Source organism: Lissotriton vulgaris, chromosome 1_1 (assembly GCF_964263255.1).
Source record: "Lissotriton vulgaris chromosome 1_1, aLisVul1.2, whole genome shotgun sequence".
NCBI lineage: Eukaryota > Metazoa > Chordata > Amphibia > Caudata > Salamandridae > Lissotriton > Lissotriton vulgaris.
In genome coordinates, this window is record NC_141685.1 from 1,986,290,499 (window position 1) to 1,986,312,112 (window position 21,614).

Here is a 21,614-nt window from a genome sequence, read left to right on the forward strand (position 1 = left end):
GATGACAGGATACTTTGTGGTGGTTACAAATAGATTTAATCCAGGACACAGCCGAGTACAAACCTCGCCAGCTGACCAGACCACCAACTGACACTAGTGGAATTCTCCAGGTAGATGTCAGAACATACATAGGCATTGTGGTAGACAGGGAACAAGAAAACACAAAGAAAGGACTAAGACAAAAGACAACCATATTACATGAAGAATCAATATACAACAAGGAGACTGAAACGGGAATGCTCCTGTGCATGGAACTCTCCTGCTTGAGGTTACATCATAGGAGGATTTCCGGGGATGGGATTCCCCGGTCATCACTGGGACATGTTGTGAGAGGCACAGATATCAAATCGTACACAAAAAAGACAACATTGGGCAGGAACACAATTCTATCAATATTTATAACTTAGACGTGTCATTAGACCCAACGGCACCACACTTGCCGGGCTATCATTATTGAACCCTTTTGAGGGAAGATTTTTAATGAACTTCATCCACCCAGAATCTGAATGTCTGTAATGTATAAGTCCCTAGTACAACATATGCCTGAATCCATCCCGAGGCTTCGAGAGCAATGGGAGGAGGGCTTGGGCACACTAGAGGATGTAAAATGGGTGCGGTTTCTGATGGGAGCAATGGGAGCTGCAGTGAGTGTATGGTTTGCCTTATACAATTCAATTACCTGCAGTGCATATACTTGTCCCTCCGGCTTTTATGGCACATGCGCAGCGCCTCCATCCCCTGATGGCTTAACTGCTGAGAAGCAGGGAATGACTTTGTGCACACTGTGTGGGTCTGTGAGGTTCTCCTGCCCTTTTGCGTCGCAAATAGGGACCATGCTGGGGACCTCTGTTCTAACAGGAAAAGCAAGTGTTTTAGGCCCAAGGATGTCTGAAGAAACACATTAGGGTTTAGGGCCATAGGAGCAGTATCAGATGGTGGGGAGTAGAGACTTATTACTGGGCAAGACCCCCATTTGAGAGATATGTGGCTAAAAGGGCAATATACCACATAAAGGTGGATGGAAATCGACTGCGACTGTGTGTTGAGCAAAAATGTGCTTACGGTGTTCTTTATTGTATGTGATGTAACTGACTGTTTATGTCTGTTTTAAGACTGAAAATACAGTCTTACAAATGTAATAATCTAAAAAGGGCATTCTTAAGGCTGTTTTAATACTTGTTTATCAAGAACAGAAACACTTCATAAAGCAGGGCCAATCATTCCTGCTTTAACAATGTCTTAAGATAAGGAAAACGTTTATTAATCTGATGTTTACGATGCTTTATATTTAACCACATTAAAGGCAAAGTGGAAGAATGATTTATGGACATTCTGAGCATGATTCATGAAGGTAAATTTACCCAGGTAGATGTATTCACGTGTAAATCAAGTGTACCTAGGTGTACAACTATACTTCTTTGCTATTCATCATTTTCGGGCATAAATCTGCACTTTTTTGCTGTTCATCATTTTCAAGTGTAGATTTACACCTAATTTTGAACCCGTGGTGGAGCCTTATACAACCGGATTTGCAAGTGTGCGTCAGGTGTTGGTTTGTGAGAGACATTTCAATGTAGGTTCTGGCATAAGACCAAAGCCTCTTGTCAACCACCTCTAAGCAAAGACAAAGTTTATGCTCATCAGGGATTACCCCTAAGTGGCGGGCTAGGTGCCTGGCTGTGTTATACAGTCAAAACCAGTGCTATGGGCAAAGACTGAATAAAGTTTTTTGTTTTAGTTGTGGACAGATGGGTGCACGACTTTCCTAAGGATTATGATTCACTACTCTTAGAACTCCACTGTAAGCATGAGCCACTCAGAGATGGTTTCGCTTAGGGGTCCAGTTGTAAATGTTGACCAGGGCTACATTCCATTGTGTACAGTTTAGAACTGTGTGTAGTATATTAAGCAACTGTGGAGGATTGTACATAGGCCCCAGATAAAGGCACAAACTCAGTGGCCAATCTTTGCGGTGCGTCACCAAATGTGATGAGATTTGTCGGTTGGTTGCTCACAATGACTGGGCACAGTTCTCCCAGTGCATATGGTCGATAGCAGAGTATTGGGAGAATTGTATGATGTCATCAGTAATCTCATCAATGATGTCATTTAAGATATCATGATTTGTGTAGTATTTGAGGTCATAAATAATGCATGAAGGAGTGCAAGTTATGGTTTGCAATAAGTGGCAAATTTGGGTGTTTCTTAGAGCCTGTTTCGTACCCATAACTGCACTTTAACTGTGGCTTTAACTGTGGCTAATTTTCAGTTAATTGGAGAGGTGGTTTTTTTTAATGCGCATTACGGTATTATGAGAAAACTGACTCATAATTTTACTTTAACCTTTGTTGTGTCGTGAAATTCTGTGTTCTTTTAATCATATAAAATGTGGATTTTTGCATTTCAACCTAAGTTAAATTGATACAATTGCTGTGTACATTTTTTGCTGTAAATAGTAGGGAATAGATGCAGTCTCTGAAGCACACTTTTGTAGACAACTTAGCCATAGTAGGTCATGACTTGTAGACCGATGACGCATCGGTTCACTGAATATCCTGTTTTTGTGTTAATCCTCTGCACCCTAACTGTGCCAGGAATTGTGTATGGAGAAGACGCTCCCAAACCTAAGCCAACAGTTTATCCAACTGTTTGCTTCTTTCCACTGCCCATAGTAAGGGTAGTCCAAGGAGCTTTGCAGGCCAGAATCTGAGGATCAGCATCAAAAGGTGCCATTTGACTACATGCAGCGGAGTATTGGTTGCAGTGTGCAACCTCTAGCCATTCGCTGTAACCCATCCTTAATGGGTGTCTAAACTACAAACTAGATGGCCTTTGATTGTCTGCTTGGGGGAGTGAGACCAATGGCCTCAAAGTTGAATTTTGCCTGTTTTTCCTGTCTGTCTTCACTACTGTTCTTTCTGCTGTGTGTGTTTCCTATTGACTTTCCATTTAAGTTTATTTTACATTATTCTTCCTGTACGAATTTTCCCATTGTTTTTTCCTTTTGCCTTTTAACCATTGTACTTCCTCCTCTGTCTTCACATCAAAGCAGATTGACTAAAGGCAATATTCCAATCTTAGGGGTCTATTATGATGGCTGGCGGCGATAGCGATCTGTTGCCATCAATGCCTGATTGACGCCCTGCCATAGTAGTATGGCTCGGGGGTCCGCGACGGACGGAAAGACCGTCTGCCACTTTTCCGCTGGTTGACTCATCGACCTGGCATAAAACGTATATAATATGGTGGCGGTGTCTGCAAGACACCACCATCCATCCAAGGCATGCGGTTTCTGCTTTTGGGGGCCCGTTGCCGGCCCTCAGGGTGTTGAGGGGGTTGTGGGGTGTAAATGGGGGTACCCATCGTACCCCCCTGCCTTTGCATGCAAAAGGTAGCAGGCACCGTGCGGAGCCTGTCACGTTGTGCATGTAAATGCACAACATGCATTTTTTACATTTCGGCGGGTGCTGCTTACAGCACCGCCCGCCAAAATGTAAAAAATGCGGGATGCGCCCACCAGTGTGGCGGGCACATCCACATTTGAATGGCGGGACCGCCCCACCTATGGTGGGCAGACCCTTTTGCCATTGCAGTGTCGGATGGACTTTGTCCGCCCACCATCGTAATAGACCCCTTAGTGCTCTAACACATTGAAATACTGGGTTTCCACAAATGCTGGTTTCATGTGTTAGGTCATTCATTCCAGACCACTTGGCTTTGTGAATGCTGTTTTTTTAAGTAATCATGCATTCCTTCATATAACTAATTAATTACTTTCCACTTCCCCACTTAAAAATCTTTGAGGAGGGGACCCGTTGTTGTTTAATACAGAACTTTAAAAGGCTGAGCAATTAAATCTGAAAAAATTGTGATTTGACTCAATTCATAGACGGCCTCTGCCTTCAGGGGGATGTTGACTGAAGCAAATTGTCATTACCAAAAAAGACGTGTAAATCTAACATGCTTGAGCAGTTGTGACCCCTTAAAATCGATACAATTTTGATGGGACAGAATATCAAGACCAGAATATCAAAAATACAATATTGACAGGTGAGTAAGTGTAGAATTTCTATACTTAACTCCTCATATATGTACCTACGTGGTACATAAATCTTCATGGTATGTAGATATCGACATAGGAAGAGTAAATCTATACTTCTTTATATGCACATACCTTTCAATATTTTCTTCCTCCATAGTCTGCCATAGTTTGTAGTATGCCATAATATTGTTGGCGTTGATATCCAGTAGTACACTCATTAAAGCAATAGTATAGGAGGCTCTGGTGATATGAGAACATTCTGGTGTATTTCTGGAAGGAAGTGCCTGTCTAACTGACATAAACACATTCCTACTCCCAATCTGTTTACTCCTGTTACCACTCGCTTTTTTTGGCTGAGATCAACAATCATTGACTGCTTTGAGAAAAATGCTGGCTATCTTCTGTTGATTTGACTCTTCCTTCTTCTGGCAATGCGCTGCGTTCTGCTATGTGTGAGTCAAAACAAAATAAACAACTGTATGTCTTGTATTCAAACCGTTAGATTCTCCACTTGACACATTTATTACATATTTATGTTCTGTGTCATTGCTGTTTCAGTGTGGCTTTACAAGAGCACAGTTAGAAATTAATATTTCATTGATCAGTATTTTCTGAATAATTGAGCGTCTCTCGTGCACCCTCAATTTCTCTGAATAGAGAAACCAGTTATACATTGTAAGTGGGCTTAGATAACAGATGCAGTTCAGTTTGACTACAGTTTAGGAATGAGGCAAATAAGATTACAGTGAGCTGCCTGTTGGGTCTGGGTTTGAGACAGTTTTAGCTGTCACACATGACAACGGATCATGCTAATTCAGTAATTGTCCCTCTTGCACTATGAATGACATAAATGTTACCTGATCGCATGTGCATACACACTTAAATATAGTTTGCTTTTACTTCCAAGGTGACAAGTTTTACATCATTCCTTTTTTTCAAATGTTCATCGCTATCTTTTAGGGTGTGCACCTCAGTTTGGACCCAGCCATATGCAAATCAGTCTTGACCCTGCTCCAATAGGAACAGTCCAACCGGTACTGCCAGACTAGGTCGTCCCTGAAATGCAACATGAGTCTCCTCCCTCCTTTCCTTCTGGAAGTCCCTCGCTGTACGCCAGAGAGGCTTGGATGCTGTTTTTGCCCCATAGGGCTCCCAGGGCCGCAGTGCGGATGGATCCTGGACCTGTGAGCCCTACGAGCCCTGCTGGATTCTGACCCGCTATGGATATACAGGCAGGTTGAGGTAATCCAAAATGTGGCTGTATGAGGCAACCTCGAAGAGCTGCAGCCCAGGGAGAAGGTCTTCAAGCCACTCCACTGCCCCGACTCATTCCTGAACCTGACATGTTGGTCTTCCCTCCTTTTCCCTCGAATAGCACATTGATGTGAAGGAAGAAGGGGGGGGGGTATGTCAGGCCTCCCATACCAGATAATGTGGGCTTGACTGCTTTTTTGTTCAATAGTAGTGTAGAGCCGAACTCCCTGGAATGCCACAGAGTTTTTATGCCACTCCGCGGAATTCCATGTAGTGCAACTTCCTGCACTTCGCCCAGTCTAACCTAGTAGCTGCCTAGATCAAGCATCGACTCAACTTCCACCAACCCTCTAGATACCTGCATGCCTCTTCAATCGCCCTCACACCCCCACCCTTATCTTTCCCAACCACACTGATGGCCGCTTCTTCTACTACCTTGCTGACAAGACCTGAAACAACCTTCCCTTCCAGTTCCACACAACCCACTTGCTGCCAGACTTCAGAAAGAGACTCAAGTCCTGGCTCTTCAATGGAAACACAGAACCCAGATACCCATAGCGGTGACAGAGTAGCGCTTTACAAATGCTGCTTGATTGATTTATAGAAAGTGGTGCATTGATTAATATCATGCCAGCTGAATAATTTAACAGCCTGTCCCCAGTGCTGACTCACCCCATTAGGCAAGAAAGTATATACTGAGGTCACTTCCAAACCATTACAAAGTCAAGGGTCATTCACATCGACAATGCAGCATAAAACAATGTCAATGCCAACCACCATTCATGTTTTACAAGGAACTGTGTTGAGTGCATGTTTGCTTGGCTTTGCCACTGCTGCTGATTTGGGGTTGATATCCCTCAATTACAACATGTGAGTTCAGTCTGAAATTGTTCACCAGTTCCCTTTGTGGTTTCATGAGTTGGGACAACCATAGAACATGAAAGTGCAGTTATACATTAACTAGGAAATGTGTTCTGTTGCCCAGTAGCATTGCAGAATTTCTTTCCATTTTCAAGAAGCTGTAGAGAAAGAGTTAAAATCACTGCTAAAACATGACATCCTTCAACGCTCCACAGGACCTATGCCATGGGTTTCGTCCGTAGTTGTTGTACCAAAAAAGGACAGTAATGGAGCAGTGCGCGTTTGTGTTGATATATGCCAGGCATACAAGGCCATTGAGTGGGAAAGACACCCTGATCCTTACAGGGACCTATGCGACTCATAGGACTCTATGGTCCTATGCAACATTTTGGCTGACTTTTTAGAAGAAAAGATCAATACTATTTGACCCTGGTCAGCCGGAGGAGGAAATCTATTTGTCATCCTCCCCTGAATGTCACTGCTGTCCTTGGAGCAAGTGCAGAAGGTGCTAGTCCTTGCTAAACCTGGCTCTCCCTTTGTCGTATACGCTCCTACCCAGGATCATCTCCTACCTAGCCCATTCCATTGCGCTATCAGCAATGGCTCTTTATGACCTTTCTCCAGTTTCAGCTAAACTTCTGGTCAAATGGAAGTCTGCCAAAGTGTCTTTCTATTATAAAATAGGCCCTCCACCAATCCAGATGTTCTTTCCAACTACCAATCAATCTCGCTGCTTCCTTAGCCTATAAATACTCTAGAAAGCTACATAAATAAACAACTTGCAGCTTTCACAATATGCTGGACCCCTAACAATTGTGTTTCAGAGCGATGCAAATCACAGAGACAGCACTAGTGGCAGTGACCAACACCATCAGATTATCACTTGTCTCAGGCATTCAGGTTATGCTGGTGTTACTAGACCTATCTGCAGCCTTCGATATGGTCTCTCATTCAGTCTTAATTCCCAGACTGCATGGTTCAGGGATATATGGCAGAGCGCTACACTAGCTCATGGACTTTCTTGAGAATCAAACCCAAACCATCTCTATCCATTCCTTCGTGTCTCAAACACTGTTGGTAAACAAAGGAGTCCCATAGGGTTGCTCCCTGGGCCCAACACTGTTTAATATCTATGTAGCCCCCCTGGCACCAATTGTAAGATCACCGAACTTCTCATTTCCTCTGGGCAGGATCGGGAAAAAGTTAAATCACGGTTTGCAAGCTGCATGAGAGAAATTGCTGATTTGATGACTAAAAACAGCCTCTAATTGAATGGCAAGAAAACAAAGATTGTACTATTCGGTAAGGTGAAGGAGATATGTAGGAAGACTGATGGCCCGCTGAATTTGGTCTAGCTCCATGCCCACATGTGGTAAAGAATCTTAGCATTAAACTTGACCAAACTTTATCCATGAAAGAGCTGGTCAGTGCTACTTGTGGCACCTGCTTTGCCACAATGCCCACCCTACGTAAAATATTTCCCTAGCTTCCTTCCACTTCAAGAAATACCCTAGTCCAGAAACAAATCATGAGTCGCCTGAAATATGTGAATGCACTGCTAGTGGTAGCTAACAACACACTGCTGTCCAAACTGCAAGTGGTGCAGAATATGGCGGCTCGGCTGATCTGCAACCTCCCCTAAGCTTCCTCTTCCACACACATTCTGAAAGCTAGGTTCTGGCTGCCCATTCGATTATAGGCTGATTTTGAAGCTATGGTTGCCTGACCCAAAAGGCACTTAATTAGTCATTATCTACCTACCTGCACTCCGGACAGTGCAACTACCAACCCACCAGACTGCTTAGATCCACAAATAAAGCGTTATTAAGTATCCCTCAGATTCGCACGTATAGATTTAGAGGAAGTTACTTCTCCTACCTTCCCCCTCTTCATTGGAACAAACTCCCTCTAAAGTCATGGGTGTTTTTAATTGTACTGGAATGTTCCTGAGTAGCAGGCACCAAGATACTCCTTTGGAAGTGAGTTGTTGGGCTACAATAAGTGCTTATAACATAACATAACATTTAGCAGACATGATCATGCAATGGAATGGAGAAAAAAGTATTTTCCTGTCTTGGCTTGAATGAAGGATAACAACAACTTAGTACATTACTATTTTTTCAACTCATGTTGGTTTGTTCATATAGAAGAGATTGGGATTTGGAGGGTCTTCATCTGCTGATATATTACAGGATGTTATTTGATGAGTAATTCAACCTGTCACACATGCTTTTAGTTTCGGTTACAGGTTTTTGGGAGAACACAGAATGAACACAAGGCCCTTGCCCAAGTGTGCCTGTTACTTGTTGATACAGGACTCCCTCTGAATGCAGCAAAGTGTGAATTTCATAAAACCAAGATAAAGTTTAAAGGGCACATATTCTTTGATAGGGGAATGATTCCTTCCAGATGCAGGCAAGATTTTACCATGCTGCGGGCATTTTTAGGCATGGCCAGTTATTGTTCGAAATATATTCACAACTTTACTACAGTGAGTGTTCCTTTGAGAGACTTGACAGAGCAAAATGTCCCATTCCAGTGGTCTGATGAATGCATCCAAAATTTCAAAGCCATAAAGCATGCTATTGAGACTGCAACTGGAAATACCTATTTTGACGCCAAGTTAGATATTGAAATCACAGTAGATGCGAGTGCGTTGGGGCTAGGGCCAATCCTTGCTCAAAACAATGGCCATCTGGATTGTGGCTTATGTCAGTTGACGCTTATCTAAAAGAGAACATGCATATTCTCAGGTGGTAAAGGAAAGTCTGGCTGTAGTGTGAGCTTGCGAACATTTTCATGAACTCATTTATGGAAAACGATTTACTGTCATAATAGACTACCAGGCATTGCTTACAATTTTTGCAAATCCAAAAGCCAGGAACCCTCCTCGCATCGAGAGGAAGGGGGCTGACATTGCAAGAGTATGACTATGAGATCATACACAAGCTGGAGAAGGATCAAACACCTGCAAACTATGTTTCACGAGTGCAGCTACACAGTTCAATATCCAAGGTGGCGTAAGAGTATCTCAATTTTATCATGAGGTCTAGCACTTCAGCAGCTTGTCTGTGGAACAAATCATTGCTGCCACCAATGCAGACAAAAACATGGTTATCATCAAAGACCTCATTACAACGCAGTCCTGGAGAAAGCATATTCAGCCCCTTGCAGATGATGTTGAATTTCAAAAGTTCAAGAATGTGCAAGATGAGCTAGCAGTCACTGAAGGCATAGTACTGAAAGGCTCAAGAATCATCTTAAGGGACAGCCTAAGACAGCATTTATTTGAACTGGCCCATGAAGGACACCGTGATATTGTAGCCACCAAGAGGTTTCCTATGCTTGATGAGCGACTCGAGAAAGAGCTGAAAATGTGTCACATTGCTTGTCTCCCAAGGTGACACAGGACCCAGTGACAATTTTTTGACCTTCCTGTCCATATCTGGGAGAGAGTTGATCTTGACTTCCTTGGGCCTCTAGGTAATGGACATCATCTCATGGTAGTCATTGATGAATATTCACGTTTTCCTCTGGTAGAAGATCTACCTTCGACAACTCATGACAAAGTCATAGAACAGCTTGATGGCATCTTTGCAGCATAGGGGATTCCTGAAGTCCGCAAGTCTGACAATGGCCTGACATTCAATAGTAAAGTATTCAAAGAATTTCTTAGCTGACTCAATGTGAAACATCAAAAGAGTACACCTCCCTGGCCCCAAGCCAGTGAAGTCATTGAGCACTTCATGGGCACACTCAAGAGGGCGATTTAATGAGCCTTGATGGAAGGAATCGATCTGAACCAAGTCCTGTGTCAGGCTCTACGGCTCTATCAATCAACTCCTCACTCCACGACAAGTGAGAGTCCAGCCACTTTGCTGGGTGTGAGAGCCATCAGAACAAAGCGACCTCAATGGATATCAGATTGATCAGTCAATGTAGACAACGTTCATATCACAACGCTATTCGGAGATACAAAATTAAAACATATGTTGAGAAACTCCGGAGTGCCCACGAAAAGTCTTTGACAAAGGAGACTGGGTTTAGGTTAAACAGTGACAGAGACGGAAAACAGATGCTCCATTTGACACTGACCCTTTGTGGGATATAGCATTTAAATGACATATGGTAATAGAACATCGTCCTGGAAAGTACATCACACTGGACACATCACAATTTGAACATCTACCTCAACAGTTGTCAGCTCATGAGACTAAATAAGAGGGGACACCACTCACAAGTCTCATTCAATCGCCTGTGCCACCGTTACCCGATCAGGGAGGACTTTGTTCATCTCAGGTCACCTGAGCCGGTGCGAGACAGGTTCGAGCCCCTCGCAGACTTTTGTTGAGGAAATGTGATTTCTTAATGATATGTGCCACTATTAATCTAAGAAAGGGGGAGATGTAGTGTAATAAAGATGTACGAACTAGGACCCTTGCAGTTTTAGGCGAACTCTGAACATGTACTATGTAGTATGCTGGGAGGAGTTAAGGTGTGGTTAACTGAAGTATTACGTTATTGTGCAGAGTGTGACTGTATGTTGGAGAATAAAGATATCTGTGAATCAGCTCCATGTGTGGCGTGGTTCAGTTACATTCTCCAGGGCTGGATAAGATCATACAGTCATGTTGCTTGCTCCCCAGTGAATAATTACTAAGCTGCACAGTAAGTCAATAGGTTTACTAATCTAGAGACTGTGTTACTATGGCTACCAAAGACTAGGGTGAGTGGCAGAATGAAACAATTTCTTTCATTTTTTATTTAGTGACACTATCATTTTGTCATATAATTTATCTGAGCCAGTGTCCACAGCAAGAGTGACAATGACAGATGCAACAACAAATGCATTGTTTTGAATGATTGTGTGCTTTTCTCAAAGATAGGCAGGTGCATAATTTTCTTTGTTTGACATTTGTTCAGCAGCAAGCTAAAATGTTGACCTGTTTTTTTACTCAAACTGGAGAGCAAACCTATTGTTTCCTGCTGTGATCACTGGTGGGTGCTCTCTTCCCCTGGAGCACCTCATCTGCATACATAATTTTGTGTCTGCCACCCCAAAAGCAGCGCCTTCTTCAGCAGCATTTGATAACTCATTTCTCATTGTCACTGTTAGATATTGGGGGCATATGTACCAGGAAATGGTGTAGCGTGGCCTGTTCAAAATTTGGCAGCACTGCACTCTGCCATTTCCAAAATGCTGGGATGCGCTGTATTAGAGCAATATGGTGCACCCCTGTGTTTTTCCTAGTGCTGGTGCTAAAAATAGCTGCCTAGTCCCATTGCAGGTGCTTGCATTGCAATGAATGATTGTTTGTGTGCAGGAAGGTGTCCCTTCTGCCGAATGTATGTCGTTACAATGCATACTTTTACAATGCATACCTTTACAACGCAGTTTTTACACGGCAACATCCATTACAATGCATTCCATTACATCGCATGCCATTACAACGAATTCTTTGAAACTACCTTTACAACGCATTCCACTTCAACGCATACTACATTTACAATGCATACCATTACAACGCATACCATTACATTGCATGCATGGTAAGTATTGGATAGTGTAGGGGTAAAAATTACTATTCTAACTACAGGGGGGTGCAACAGTAGGGTAAGAGTTGGATAGTGTGGGGGTAAAAATTACTATTCTAACTCCAGGGGGTGCAACAGTAGGGTAAGTATTGGATAGTGTATGGGTAAAAATTACTATTCTAACTCCAGGGGGTGCAACAGTAGGGTAAGTGTTGGATAGTGTAGGTATGCGTTGTAATGGTATGCATTGTATTGACTGCGCTGTAATGACATTCGCTGTAGCGGTATGCGTTGTAGTGACATGCATTGTAATGGTTGCGTTGTAATGGCATGCGTTGTAATGGATGTTGCGTTGTAAAAGTTTTGTTGTAAAGGTAGTTGCGTTGTAAGTGTTGTTTCCCCCTTCTGCCACATAAACAATCAATAATAGTGATTTGTTACTTCTAAGTGTGCAAATCGTCATTATTAAATGATAGTTTTTTTGCAGAAAGGGACACCATCCTGCACATGCCAGCTATTGCATGGCACTGCCTCAGATTTATAATGTAAATAACAAGGACCCCCTGTTAGGAGAATCAATTCGTGGTACAGGGAAATAAACAGTGTCAAAAATATGGCATAATATTAACACAGTGGGAGGGAGAAATTGCAAAAAGGAAACACAACCAAATGATTATAAAAAACTATATTTCATTTAATAAGTATATAAATGTTCATATTAAAAACAGTTAATAAAAAGCAAAAATATAAATCAATTCTACAAAAAACAAGATATACAGTTTTCATACAATACATAAAAATTACATATAAAAAGACGGATTCTATAACAGTGGCAAACAATATTATTCGACGTGCGTTTCAGCGTTATGAAAACCGCCTTCCTCAGGAGCCACAAATAGTATCGAGTTACCGATGGTGAGGGCGGAGAAATGCAAAGACAATGCTTATCTCTCTCAGATTTACACATCGTTGTAATTCTGGGGCAGCATTAAAAAGCAATGGATGCCAGGGTGGAATGCCCATTGCACGTGCCTTTCACGCAAAGTGATGCATGTAAAGGGGCCGTATTTACAAGAGGCGCTAAGCCGCTCCAAGTGGCTTAGCATTGCTATGTCAATATGAAGAAGGGCATAAGGCCAACAGAACCTTGCTTAAAGTGATGTACTGGTGGTGCTATCCCCTTGTTAATAAATATACTCCTGGGCCTCTAGTTGGCAGTGCTCGGCACCCTGTCCCAGTAGGGACCACGGTCCCAGTATTAGTAAGTTAAATACACACTCTAAATTAACCTGTGCTCACACTCTGGTAGCTTGGCATGCTTAATTTAAGGAACAATGTGTAAAGTATTTGTGTAACACTTAAATCCCAGTAACACAATGAAAACACCACAAACGATCCCCACACTATTCTAGAAGAATAGAAAATATTTATCTGAGAAGAACAAGACCAAAACAACAAAAATCCAATAAGTAGAATTCGAGATATGGATTTTTAAATATTAAATCCAAAAATAGTGCTTAGAAGTCAATGGTGCTAAAATGTTACTTGAGTTCAACGTAGACCATGGTAAATCCAAGGTTCAGACCAACTATGATGGAGGGGACGCAGACTTCAAGACCCACGTAGACGCAGCTAACAAAGTACCTTGAGGCTTATTTACAAGCGCCTTGCGCCGCCTGTACATCACTTTTTCCCATATTAAAAGTGACGCACGGTCGGCGCAAGGAGCTTGTTAATATGCCCCCTTGGATGGAGCAAGTGTCACTGTTGACAGCCCGATGCATGGTCTCACACAGGGTTTCCTTGTCATTGTCAAACCCTGTTGAGATTCAGGTACTACAGGCCATGCAGACAATCGCCATCAAGCCATGCCTGCTCTATTGCCACTATCATCGAGCAGCCATTGCATTGACGTTGAAGGTCAATGCATTGGTTCTGGTCAATGCAAAGTTGCTCCGGCAAGGGTCGTACTCCCGGATGGCAGAGTCCAGCCGCACCAGCAGAATTTCCAAGAAGTCTTTTATGACCCTGAGACAGGAAACAAGCCAGCAAATGCTTGGAATCACTCTGGGTACAAGTAAGATGGTCCATTCCTTATCCTCAATAGTGCAGAGTTCAGCAGGCAGCAGGACTGCTCATCAAAACAAAGAAGCAGTTACTTAGAAGGGTCAGTCAAGCAGAGTGGCAATTCTTGTAGCACAGCAGTCCTTCCTCCTGGCAGAGTTTTTCACAGGTCCAGTAGTGCACTGTATTGGTAGGGTCAGAGCCCTAGTACTTATTACCAATTGTGCCTTTGAGGTGGGGGTGACTTCAAAGCAATTCCTAGAAGTGTACAGGTCCCCTTTCATACCAGCCCTGTCTGTTGTGGGCTATCTGCCATTTGTGTGGGACACATAACACTGCCTATTCAGATGCAAATGTCAGCTCCCGCTCCCACTTCCTGCCGAGGAAGGTTATCAGAATGCAGGTAAATGCAGATGGCTCCTTTGTCAAATCCACCCTTTCTGTGTTTGTGGCTTTCTGGAGGGAATGCACAAAGTGTTGCTGTCACCCAGCCCAGACGGGTATTGGAGACAGGCTACAAGGCACACCGAGCAGGAAGAGCAGAGAATTGCACACTTTCCTAAAGTTACACAAAAAGAAGATTGTCAAACATTCACCCCCAGTCACAGATCTGGATTAAATCCATTGTTCTTTTGCTCACAATGCCACCCCAGTTTGGACCCAAGCATATGCAAATCAGTCTTTGTCCTTGCTTCCCATGGGAACAGCCCAGCCCGAATTGCCAAGCCAGGTGCTCCCCGGACCGGAAAACAAGCCTTCTGGAACCGGATTTTGGGTATCACCCCTCATCAGCCAGCATAATTTGAATCCAGTTGCATAGCGAGCACGGGACCCACGTCTGGGCATACCCTTGCTACTTAGGGTGACTATAGCAACACAAAAGGATGATAGAGGGAATGCTAAACATTGTCAAACATTCACGCTCAGTCACAGATCTGGGTGAAATCCATCATTTTTTGCTCATCATGCCAGTTTGGAACCAGTCATATACAAATCTGTCTTGAACCTGATCCCCATGTGAGCATTTCAGCCCGAAATGCCAGGTCAGGTCCTCTCTGGACCTGAAAACAAGCATTCTGGGACCAGTTTCGGGGAATCACACCTCATCAATAACTCTGGTTATTTTGCAAACCAGGCCACTTCAATTTGGACACAGCTATTTGCAAATCAGTCTTGACCCTGCTCTTAAGGGAATAGTTAAGCCCGAACTGCCAAGTCAGGTTCTCCTTGAACTGTAACACAAACAAAAAGGACTGGTTTCGCCTTATTTGGCACATCAGACGGGTATGGAGTGATTCACCCAGTGATTGCCAGTGGATGAGACTAATTCAAGCATTCCCTCGATCACATTCTTTTTGTTACAATTTAAAAGAGCCACATTGGCCATTAAATTGTAGGCAGCCTGTTTCACTTTTCTATGTCAAGTTGTTCCAAGCTGAAAAGAATGGTAAGAAAATGCAAATTTCTGCTTTATGTCACATAATTTCTACTTCTTAAATACAAAATTCAGATGGTATTACTTTCAGTTTCAAGTGTGTTTATATCTGGTCATTCTGGTCCCACCTTGGGCACGCACAATCATAATTCACAGCCACTGTCTGTGGTTCTTTGTCCCAGAGTGAGCTAAAATAGGCAAAACTTGTTAGACCAATGTAGGGGCTTATTTTAGGTTTGGCAGACAGGGTACTCTGCGCCAGATAAGGTGGAGTATCTTGTCTGTCAAACTGAAAAGCCACCCACATTATTTTCCACAGGCAGTGCCCTTGCAATCTCCTCTGGCAGAAACCTTGCAGAAATGGACTTGGAGCCTTTTGTATAAATATAACTCAACTTCCTGCCATTGTGATTTACATTTGTACTGTTCAGGACTGCTAGGAAAACGGCCCTGGTGTCCGTGTCATTATTTTATTTGTTTGACAAAAACACCCACGTTGGGAGTTTGTTTTAGTAAAACAAAAAAGCTTGTCTCCCAGGCGATGAAACATGGCGGTTGTTCAGTACATTTTCACTGCCTTCAGGTTAGTCACTATGGCAGAGAGTCCTCTGAAGCATGGAGATTTCTGCGATGCATGCATAATCAATCTCAAAATATGGTGAGCTGTAGCCCGCCAGGACAGTGGAGTATATTCATCAGCTGTCCTGGCAGAACAGAGTGCAGCCCGCAAGGGACTCAGTAACTCCCCTAGTTTTTAGGAGTTCTGAATAGATCATGTATTAGGGTTGGTTTGTATTTATGGTTTGATAATCTTCTATAATCTTGGTCTTGATGCTGAGGGAAACCCACCTCATGGATTTGTAACCTGCACTGGAGCTAGTGAGTTATCCAACTGAGATCCATGCTACCTAGCATAGAGTTGGTTATCTAGATGGATATATATTTACTGTAGCAAGCACCGTGCAAGGTGAAGACGATATTCAATGTATTTAGTCCTCACTGAAAGCCAGTGAAGTGTGATCAGTCTAGGTTTTATCTTTCCATGACTTTTCAGACTGAGGCTTATTCTGGCCACTGGCGTTTGCATACAAATAACATATCCATATGTTTACCCGTGCTTAGGTAAGTCAAAAAGGCGGCTAAATGCTGCCACAGGTATTTCCACTGGTATATCAATTACAAATAGTGTATCCTGTATAATGATTAAATGAAGAGTGTGCCACTTCTGAAAGGGGCCTCATTGTATTAATTTAAGATGAATTATGTTCTTGCTAGTCTTGAAGGTCAGGATCGCCAATAAATAATGTCCTAATTTCTCTTTACAGCGTCAGGAAGACACTACCTGTTCAACAGTCAAACCGGCAAAGTCCAGTGGCTAAATTAGGCAAAGATAATCTTCACAGTATGGGGTCAACCTCTCCTTTATCAAACTAAAACTAAGATGGAGAAACAATTTAGTTTTTTATTTCGCAATAGTAATACATCATGGTAGTGTCTGCCTATAAATAGTTAGAATGATCGTTATTAATTGCATTAATTCCAGTATCTAACTGTTAATTTTCTGTTTAGCTTATGACATTTTGACAATCTCTTATTTCAATTTTTCAGGATTTATAAGAAACGAATTTCCTAAAAGTTTTAAAAATGTACCTCTTGTTACCTAACCTCTATTTTGGCTTCTTCACTTTGAGTCCAGTAGTAAACAGCACATAATGTGTTATTTGGTTAAATGTTAGGACTGTGTCATTAAAATGCTTGACATATGAATGGCTATATCTTTTTTGTCTCAATTTTATTATTGTACCAATGATCTGATGGGTTTTAAATATTTTTGGGATGTGATCATGTGTTTATTCTAGTTTTGTCCTACCTGCAAACACACAAACAACTCGAAATCGCTATTTGAGCAACTAAAAAATCTTGTTCTAACTTACAGCACTTTTTAAAGTGTTGCCTTCAATACTGTTGATTTACATTTTCTTTACTATTTTAGTTCAAAGCTGCAAATTATTCATTCAGTCCAAATAATGTAAAAACAGCCTACATATATGGTATAACCACTTCAAAATATAAATTAGTACACCACCTAAACAAGTGTGAGAAGATTCAATGCACGAAAATGGAAAGGGAAGAAACTTAAATGTAGGCCGAATATAAAAAATTGTTTATAAAATTGAAAATGATAGCTGCCAATAAATGAAGTAAACACGAAGGGCCAAGTCCACATTATCTATTATGTAATTTAGAGCCACGAGTTGGAAAACACTACATCAATGACATGGGAATGTACAAACGTATTCTATGTATGACCCTGTAATGCATATGTACAAAGACTGGCGAAAACTACAGCTAACGCTAGTTAGTGGCAGTTTTCTTACCACTGTGTACTGCTGAAAACTCTTGCCCTGCTAGTGATGTATGCTCAAGACGTTGCTACATGGCAATAGCCTCAGGGGTCAGCGGTGAAAACTGCTGTGAACATTAGCGTGATGGCAATAGGAATTCCAGCGGTTTTTGCCTCTATTGGTAAAAATAGCCAATCAGTTGACCTCCAATAGAAAATGGGTAAAAAAACAATATAATGCAGAATGGAGCAGCCAGGGCCAAGGGCAGCACACATCAACAAGCCCCTCAAGCTACCCAACATCCTGGATGACCAGGATAAGAGCCTGGATGCCTCGCAGGACCTGCGCCTGGAGCCTGGATGCCTCACTGGACCTTCATCTGGAGCCTGGATGCCTCGCTGGACCTGCGTCCGGAGCCTGGATGCATCGTTGGACCTGCATCTAGAGCCTGGAGTCCTTCCTGGACCTGCGTCTGGAGAATGAATGCCTCACTAGACCTGCACCTGGAGCCTGGATGCCTCGCTGGACCTGCGTCTGGAGCCTGGATGCCTCACTGGACCTGCGTCTGGAGCCTGGATGCCTCACTGGACCTGCGTCTGGAGCCTGGATGCATCGCTGGACCTGCGCCTGCAGCCTGGATGCGTCACTGGACCTGCTTCTGGAGCCCTGCTAGCTACGTATGTACAAGACGTTGCTACATGGCGATAGCCTCAGGGGTCAGCGGTGAAACTGCTGCTAACATTAGTGTGATGGCGATAAGAATTCTGGCGTTAGAGTGCGAAAACCAACGAAAGGCCCATGAGGTGCAAATAACGCATATTAAGTCAGCCGAATATGAGTTTTTTTGCCTCGATTGGAAAAAATTGCCTATCAGATGACCTCCATAAGAAAATGGGCAAAAAAACAATGAAATGAGGGATGGAGCAGCCAGGGCCAAGGGCAGCACATATCAACAACCCCCTCAAACTACCCAACATCCAGGATGACCAGAATAAGAGCCTGGATTCCTCGCAGGACCTGCGCCTGGAGCCTGGATGCCTCACTGGACCTGCGTCTGGAGCCTGGATGCCCCGCTGGACCTGCATCTGGAGCCTGGATCCCTTGCTGGACCTGCATCTGGAGCCTGGATGCCTCGCTGGACCTGCGTCTGGAGCCTGAATGCCTCACTGGACCTGCACCTGGAGTCTGGATGCCTCGATGGACCTGCGTCTGAAGTCTGAATGCATCGCTGGACCTGCGTCTGGAGCATGGATGCCTCGCTGGACCTGCTCCTGGAGCCTGGATGCATCGCTGAACCTGCGCCTGCAGCCTGGATGCATCACTGGACCTGCGTCTGGAGCCTGGATGTCTCGCTGGACCTGTGTCTGGAGCCTTGATGCATCACTGGACCTGTGTCTGGGGCCTGGATGCCTTGCTGGACCTGCGTCTGGAGCCTTGAGTGGAATGCGGAGGAGCTGTGGAGTCGATGAGCCATTGCGGGAGAAATTGAGGATTAGTGATCGACCATACCTGGTGGTGAAGTCCGGCCGGTCGCATGAAAAAACATTGCTGACGTGTGAGAAGACCGCCTTGGGCCCCTTGGACCTGCGAATGGTAGAAGCACTCCAACGCAATAATGTAGGGAGGTCTGCATCGCATACTACGATCCACCACTACACCGGGGTGCACAGAGAGGATTACCAACGGTGGGCGGCACCTCTCTGCATCACAGGCAGGATGAGGTTGACATGGCTAGATGCTGTGGAGGGTGAGGCCCCTGAGCTACGCAAAACTTGTGTTGCGGGAGCACTGAAAGTTCACAACTTATGGGGCCCTGCTGCATCAACTGCATACGAAGGTTCACCTTTGGACTTTGCAGCGACTGCTGTACCCATGCTGATGAAATCCCACCTAGCTGAGGCTTCAGCTGGCTGAGTCACAGATTTGTAGAGAGTTTAGCAGATTGCGCCACAGTGTCAATGTCCAGTTATGGAGAAGGTGGGACATGTAATGGAAAAGGCCCGGGGGTCGAGTCGCCAAGGCTTAGCACCTGTAGATGATGCACCCCCAGTGTCGGCTCATGTGCTATGGTGGTAGATCATCGCCCCAATGCTTCCAAGCAGTGCAAGAAGAGGAACAATTATCACATGATGATACCTTACCGATGTTATTGTGCCATGTTTCCTTTGCTGGCAGGAGGGTGGGTAGGGCTGTTCACTCACAGAGCAGGCAGAGGTCGAGTGGCATGCCCATTGAAGTGTACGGTGACTTTTTGGTCGGCCCACTCAGGCTGCATAAAGCAGTCATGGGCACTGTCCTGTTCACAATGCAGGTTGCATTACAGCCTGCATGGATAGCATGCCCACATCTCCAGCCCCTGGCTGAATGCCTCCTACTGGCGCCAATGACCAATCCCAATACTGCATTGCAGCATTATGATTGGCTTAGGGGAAGGAGTCCGGCTGCCTACTTTCTGTTCCTGGAAGCAGACTCAGTTGAGTATGAGCAATGAAGACATGGAACCCGGCCTCGAGGTAAGATTTCCCTCATTTAAATATTTACAACACCCGCTCACACACACACCCCTGCATCCACTCCCCATCCAGTGTTCTCTCTGACGTTTCCCACCTCCCAGCTGTCCAATACCCCCCCCCCCCTTTCCCGGCAGCACTTCTCAATGGCGGCTGCTGTGAGGTTATTTGCAGCAGGCGTACCACTGGTGTGCCAAAGCTATATATGGAGTTACTATTTACAACAAGGGGTGGTGAGGGACAGAGTCTCTGAATTAGGCAGAAAACTCTCACCCAGTCAAGAGATCAGGGCTAGATCCAACACCGTTTTTTAGCTCACTGCACCATCCCAGTTTCAGAACCCGGCTGTATGCAAATTAGTCTGTTCCTGTCCCAGTGCATGATGGGAACAGGGCAAACCAAACTACAAAAGCCAATTCTTACACTGGGAAGGAAACAAGCTCCCGGGGACCGGTTTCTGGCATTACAGCCGTCTTCGGCCCGGTTTGCTTGAATCCTGATGGTGCAATGAGCAAGGGACTCACATCTGAGTATACCCTTCCATGCTTAGGGTGGACAAAAATATTTACAACAAGGGGTGGTGAGGGACAGAGTCTCTGAATTAGGCAGAAAACTCTCACCCAGTCAAGAGATCAGGGCTAGATCCAACACCGTTTTTTAGCTCACTGCACCATCCCAGTTTCAGAACCCGGCTGTATGCAAATTAGTCTGTTCCTGTCCCAGTGCATGATGGGAACAGGGCAAACCAAACTACAAAAGCCAATTCTTACACTGGGAAGGAAACAAGCTCCCGGGGACCGGTTTCTGGCATTACAGCCGTCTTCGGCCCGGTTTGCTTGAATCCTGATGGTGCAATGAGCAAGGGACTCACATCTGAGTATACCCTTCCACGCTTAGGGTGGACAAAAATATTTACAACAAGGGGTGGTGAGGGACAGAGTCTCTGAATTAGGCAGAAAACTCTCACCCAGTCAAGAGATCAGGGCTAGATCCAACACCGTTTTTTAGCTCACTGCACCATCCCAGTTTCAGAACCCGGCTGTATGCAAATTAGTCTGTTCCTGTCCCAGTGCATGATGGGAACAGGGCAAACCAAACTACAAAAGCCAATTCTTACACTGGGAAGGAAACAAGCTCCCGGGGACCGGTTTCTGGCATTACAGCCGTCTTCGGCCCGGTTTGCTTGAATCCTGATGGTGCAATGAGCAAGGGACTCACATCTGAGTATACCCTTCCACGCTTAGGGTGGACAAAAATATTTACAACAAGGGGTGGTGAGGGACATAGTCTCTGAATTAGGCAGAAAACTCTCACCCAGTCAAGAGATCAGGGCTAGATCCAACACCGTTTTTTAGCTCACTGCACCATCCCAGTTTCAGAACCCGGCTGTATGCAAATTAGTCTGTTCCTGTCCCAGTGCATGATGGGAACAGGGCAAACCAAACTACAAAAGCCAATTCTTACACTGGGAAGGAAACAAGCTCCCGGGGACCGGTTTCTGGCATTACAGCCGTCTTCGGCCCGGTTTGCTTGAATCCTGATGGTGCAATGAGCAAGGGACTCACATC

General features: G+C 44.2%; 1 protein-coding gene across 1 annotated transcript in view; it reads left to right on the forward strand.

Annotated features, from left to right (window-relative positions):
* The window catches only part of LOC147751482 (cadherin-related family member 4-like), an 866,423-nt gene extending 849,468 nt beyond the window's left edge, over positions 1–16,955 (forward strand). The window contains exon 24 of the mRNA XM_086938604.1: positions 16,517–16,955. Coding sequence (XP_086794730.1) covers positions 16,517–16,575 — 59 coding nt within the window. The 3' untranslated portion in view covers positions 16,576–16,955. The remainder of the gene's footprint in view (positions 1–16,516) is intronic.
* Positions 16,956–21,614: the final 4,659 nt, after the last annotated feature.